Below are 6,089 nucleotides of genomic sequence, written 5' to 3'. Positions count from 1 at the left end.
GGCTGAGTGGTGAATTCAGTGGTGAGTGTCTTGAGGAGGTTCAGGTTGGATTCCGGTCTCAGGGTGACCTTGTACTTGGTCCCTGGCCTGAGGCCCGTGAGCTGGGCGTTGGTGGCGTCCCCGGGCCGGGTGATCCGCTGGTAGTGGCCGGGGCTGGTTCCGGGGCTTGTGCCGGGACCTCCGCCGGGGCTGGTCTCTGTTCCAGATGGAATGGGTCCAAATGTGATGTCGTAGTAGCCCGAGCCTGCCAGAACGGGCCTCCAGTGCAGACTGGCGCTACGGGACGACACATCTCGCACCTGCAGCCGCTCTGCCCTAATTATCTCTGAGACGGGGGTGGCCACAAACAAGCAGAAAGAGAGTGAGGGGGGAGGGGAGGGAGGGAAGAGAGGGATATGAGAGAGAGAGAGAGAGAGAGAGAGAGAGAGAGAGAGAGAGAGAGAGAGAGAGAGAGAGAGAGAGAGAGAGAGAGAGAGAGAGAGAGAGAGAGAGAGAGAGAGAGAGAGAGAGAGAGAGATGAGAGAGAGAGAGAGAGAGAGAGAGAGAGAGAGAGAGAGAGAGAGAGAGGAAATTTAGCCAGACACAAGGACCGCAGTGCACTCAGACCACCATGCCATACGCCCCATCTCAAAATAGACAAGACTGTCAGAGGATGCTTTAGTGATGAATTACCGTCTCTTGAGGGGTTTCACTGTCACTGAAGAAGAAGTAGCTCTGGCCATTGCTAGGAGGTCAGTGCCACATATACCTTAACTAAAAATAATTGTGCATGAACACAATTTACTATGCATGTTGCCCAGCACATAGGACACAGGTCTTTGGAAGTGTTTATGTGTGCGAGCCTGGTTGTTATCCAATCTCCAGAAGGAGAAATGACTCTATAAATACACCAGTCTGGCACACCGGGGGGCAGGGGTGGGTGGGGGTCTGAGAGTGGGGGCGAAGGTAGAGGGGCTGATTGAATAATTTCTATATTAGTAACCCCCTGCTTTCTCTGATTTCAGGGCCGTACTCTGTCCTTGCCTCCCCTTGCGTCTCTGTGACTCTGTGTCTCCATGTCTCTGTGTCTCTGTGTCTCCGTGTCTCGCTGTCTTCAAGCGTTAGTGTCACAGCGGAGAAGCACAGTGGCCTACTTTTCAGAGACTCAGTTCAGTGTGGCAGTGCAGAACAGGAACATCATAGAAACACATCATAGGCTTTCTCTGCACACTACTACCTCTCACCCCACTGCAGGGCCACAGGCTTAGGAACTTACCGATGATGGCATTCCTCACGTCCTCAGTTATGATGCTAATGTCATCGATGTCCACAAAGTACAGGTGGTCTTCCACAGGCGGGGACACCACCTGACGTAGCACCTGGAAGTTCCCGTGCCCCGTGGAGACCACGAGCACATCCACACCCTCATCACGCAGCTCCTTCATCGGCTCCCTCACCGGCCCCGGGTCCACGCCGTCCGTCAGCCACAGCAGAACCCTGGGCAGGTTGGGCCTGGTCCCGGTCCCGGTCCCGCCCGCCACCCCTGGTGGCAGCACTCTGTCACGGGCCATCTCCAGAGCCTTCTCGGTGTTGGTGTCTCCGCGGAGCTGCTTGATCTGGCGAAGGGCCGCCTGCAGGGCCTGCTGAGAACGGTGGGTCTCGAAGCCGAACTCCAGGCGAGGCTCGGTGCCAACAAGCAGCAGCGCAAACCGCACCTCATCCGGGCCCAGAGTGAAGGGCTGCAGCAGCTCGGCCAGGAAACTCACCATGTGGGAAAACTCATAGGATGCAATGCTTCCAGACGCATCCAGCAAGACCAAGACATCTCCCTCGCAACAGTTCAGCACTACAGAAAGAGGCGAATAGAAGAACAAAATGGACCGAAGTTAAGTAACCAGTTGCACACCAATGGAGGGTAACTGCCCATTGCATAATATATATATTATATAATACAATCTGTTAACTGTATGAACATGAAAAGCACTAAACAACCAACAACAACTACTCCACAATAAAACAGCATAAAGGTTTCAATAAAACTAAATAACTAGTGCAGAATGTGGAAAGTATGTAGGTAATAATATTTTCATAGGATCTTTCAAGCATCACCCACTGAGGGTGCAGACAGAGGAGAGGAGTGGGTGTTGAGAGAAGTGTGTGGAGAGGAGAGATAATGATGGGAAGTGATGACACAATATGGTGTCTGCCTACAACAAGCACACTGCATTTAACAAGTAGGGCAAGAAAGGCTTCTTTATCGTGGTAAAATATTGTTAGGAAAGTCTTTTAAAGGTGGTTTGCACCTTATGTGTAATTCAAGGCCTCGGATCATTAACTGACAGGAATGTTGTGTATAATATACACATGGCTTGCACTGTGTAAAAAAACATATGAACAAGACTAAATATCCAAAAACGCACTCTACATATGGAGGGGAAAATTAAAAAAAATTGGATATAACTACGATGCTTTTATTCTGGATATTCTCCAGCTTCTTCAGACCTGCTCTCCCTCCCTCCTTATTTTCCAGTGTCCTCCTCCCTTCCACACATGCATGCCACACACACACACACACACACACACACACACACATGCACACACACACACATTTCCACAAACACCAGAATCTGATGCACATAGGCTCCCTGCAGCAGCCAGATTCCTTCACTCTCACCCTCTACCTCCTTGGAACAAAACTGTCACAAAATCATTAAACTTTTATGGGGTGGGCGGCAGAGGAGGGAAAAACCAGGGGCTATGAGAAGGAAAGCAGCAGCCATGAAAAGGGAAATGAGTGAGAAACAGATTATTTGAGAAGGACCAGAGGCGGGCTGACAGACACCAAAAAGAAAGATGAGGAAAGTGTTAGATTTAGAGGGTGCACTGAGATGGGTGAAAGATTAAGTCAAATATTTATACAGATAGTGGAGAGTCAGTAGTGAGTTTCGTCAGACTTATGGCTTTGCTGGCAGGAATCGACCTCTACATTAGAGGTGAAAATAAACACAAACAGATGGTGAAAGGAATTAGGAGTGGAGGAACGGCAGGGACTACTGGATATTAATGGTGTGTGGAGGAGGGGGAAGGAAAGAGCAGTGAAGAAGGAGAGGGAGTGAGAGAGACAGAGAAAGAGCGAGAGAAGGGAGGTGACTTTTGGCAGTTCATTGCAAGAAGAGGTGGAATGCTTTTACTAGTCCAGTTGCGATTCCAGTAGTAACACAGACATAAAATGAATGATGGAGAGGGATAGAATGAGACAGAGTAAAGAGAGAGTTGGTGGCTGGGGTTATGTAAAACCTGGCCAAATGCCAGTATTCTTTGCAGAGTGGGCATTTCCTAGGGACCCAGGGGCCTTATTTTAGTCTGTTTCCAAACACCTTCATTGATCAGTTTGCCTCACACTGTACTGCATTTAGAACTGAAGAAGCACAAGACACTGCCTTTCTTCAAGTGTTTTCAGATGTTTCAATGGCAATGTGTTAGTAATTGTAGGCCTGTTATTTACCAACTTAATTACTTTGATCTGGTTTGGGATTTTGGTTCACAAGATGCATACAAAATTCAAGGAACATTATTTGGTTTTGATTAACCACCATTTTGTTTATGACCCAACTTCAAATCTTTCCAAAAGTATACTGTGATTCAAGTTAAATTAGATTTATAATACCCTAATGACAATCGGCACGAATTACCAGTGTTGCAGGGCATGAAAGAAATACAATTCAGCAATCTTGCCATTAATGCGGGTTTTTTTAACATGAACTCCAGAGGAACTTTAAAAAGCAAACACCTTACTATAAGCCCCTCTGTTGTGGCTTGCTGGGTCCACATAAGACTTTCTTGATAGTCAAGTTATCTACCTTTATCGGACTGTTTCGTTTGATTTTGTGCAGGCAACCGAATCCTTGAGAAATATTCTCCTATTTTATGGCCTTCATAACCTTTTGTTTGCAAAGCAAAAACCCAGTTACACATACTTTCTGTCCTTAACCTTTCAAACGCCTCTCTGCCTGGATGAACTTTGTACCCTGGGGGCTGTGATCTACAGCTAGTCATGCAGAGTGGCCCTTCAGGTATTACTGAACTTTGCGTATACGTTCTCAAGAGCTTGACACGGCTCACAGTTAATAGCACATGCTGCAGGGAGTAGATCTATAGTTACTTGTCTGGATCAGATCCAAGAAAGATAATTTGATAATGATAAATAGCAGACAGAGAACTGTACACTTTTCGAAGTTTGGAGAGGAGCCTTAAGGCGCAACTGTGTACTGTGTGACAGGGTGTCTCCCAGAGATTTTACAAAGTAGGACAGTCACGCTCCATGTGCCTCAGTGTTGTTTAGTTCTATCTCCGTCTTTCTCACTCTCTCTCTCTCTCTCTCTCTCTCTCTCTCTCTCTGAGTGTGTGTGTGTGTGTGTGTGTGTGTGTGTGTGTGTGTGTGTGTGTGTGTGTGTGTGTGACATACACAAATATGTACACACCTGCACATAGGTTTTTGAAGTGCCTATACTGTATATGTGTCCAGCACTTATGAATCATTCATATATATAAGAGACCACACACCAAATACAAAATATTTAAAGTGCCCTGCTTTGCCGACAGCAGGTATGTGTACATTTTTGGCACCAGCATACCCGTTTCAGAAGCACCATGGCATATTTTAGGATTATTTTTCACTTACAGAAATAGAGATGATAAATCTCACGTCAACATAGTTAAATTACACAGGTAACCAATCAGCAAGACCCAAACTATTTACAGAAATCATATTTAAAGATGTTTACAAGTTAAACATAATTTGGATGAGGCTTTACTCAACTCCTTTTTATTGACTTCAAAACTCTATTATCCTTTATTCCTCTGTTGTCTTTCAATAAAGTCTTAACACAAATCTGAACAATCTAATTGCTTTTTCATCATTACCAAATGTATATGAATGGAACGTGCAGAATAAATAACATCGATGCATTTTGCATCTTACCAACTAAACCCTCCACCACGCTTCCCTCCTTCCCGACCTGAAGCGACTCACCTGTATCAGGTACCGTTTGGGCGTTAGTCCTACACAAGAACACGCTGACCAAGAACAGATTGAGTATTAACCGAAAACCCATTGCCATTTGTTTCATGGAAGTAGAATATTTTCCACAGAGCTCTCTACGACAAAATTTCCATTGCCTGAATCGTCGCTCCTGTTCAAAGCATAGTTGTGTATTCCCCGTCACACAATGATCATGTTAAAACCATAACAGAAATGTCAGGGATGAAGGTTGGGAAGTCCAGTCTTTAAGTTCTTATTGACTCCTTGAGATCCAGACTCGTGTTTTGCTGATAACCGATTTTTTTTTTTTTTATCATAAAAGAAATCTTCTCTGAAGTTTAGGGCTGATTGTCCTAGTTCCCTCCTACGCTTTGAATCAAACGAACAACAGAACTTCTCATGCGCTCCCCAGCTACTGATCGCACCCCATTCCTTCCCTCCCTCTCTCTCTCTCTCTCTCTCTCTCTCTCTCTCTCTCTCTCTCTCTCTCTCTCTCTCTCTCACTCTTGCTCACTCCCTCCTCTCTCGTCTTAGTATAGAAAGGGCAGTGGCCAGGCGTCGCCAGTATGGACATGTGCCAGGTTGTTGGTCATTGTCATTATCTTATTTCATATACACTTTATTCATGGAAACATGAGGCGAACTTTACCGTAAGACAGAATTTCGGCTATCGTCCAAAGTCGATCACCTCAACGTCGTTAAAGGACATCTGGAACCATCTGGTACAATTAAAAGGAAGCATCCCTGCCGTTAACGTGACAGACTAATGATCATTGCGTATGACTGAAGAACATACATTGTATGTGCACTTGGTGCAAATGATCTCTCAGTCTGTAGTCTTGGTTTAATCATCTGACTATGAATAGGATCTGTGCATGTGTCTTCTTTGACTAAAAATAGAGCAGCCTATATTCTTAGGAGGTGTAAATAATACATTTGGAGGGTCTTAAAGAGTGAATGAATCTATTAAACTGAAATAAATTATGTTCTGAGTTCCTAACTTAAAAGATGACAGGACTAAAATTGATTGGACATTGGGGAAAGTTCTTAATCCATACCATCATGTACA

The 6,089-nt window shown here is 45.3% G+C and overlaps 1 protein-coding gene across 1 annotated transcript in view; it reads right to left on the bottom strand.

The window, feature by feature from the left end:
• Positions 1-5,452, bottom strand: part of vwa1 (von Willebrand factor A domain containing 1) — a 7,907-nt gene extending 2,455 nt beyond the window's left edge. Inside the window, exons 1-3 of the mRNA XM_080853820.1 lie at positions 5,012-5,452; positions 1,256-1,825; positions 4-325 (exon numbers count right to left, since the gene is read on the bottom strand). Of these exons, the coding sequence (XP_080709946.1) occupies positions 4-325; positions 1,256-1,825; positions 5,012-5,108 (989 nt within the window). The 5' untranslated portion in view covers positions 5,109-5,452. The remainder of the gene's footprint in view (positions 1-3; positions 326-1,255; positions 1,826-5,011) is intronic.
• Between the last annotated feature and the right edge of the window lie 637 nt (positions 5,453-6,089).

This window comes from Sprattus sprattus, assembly GCF_963457725.1.
Source record: "Sprattus sprattus genome assembly, chromosome: 16".
In the NCBI taxonomy this organism is placed as follows: Eukaryota; Metazoa; Chordata; class Actinopteri; order Clupeiformes; family Clupeidae; genus Sprattus; species Sprattus sprattus.
This window is presented reverse-complemented; position numbering and strand designations above follow the sequence as displayed.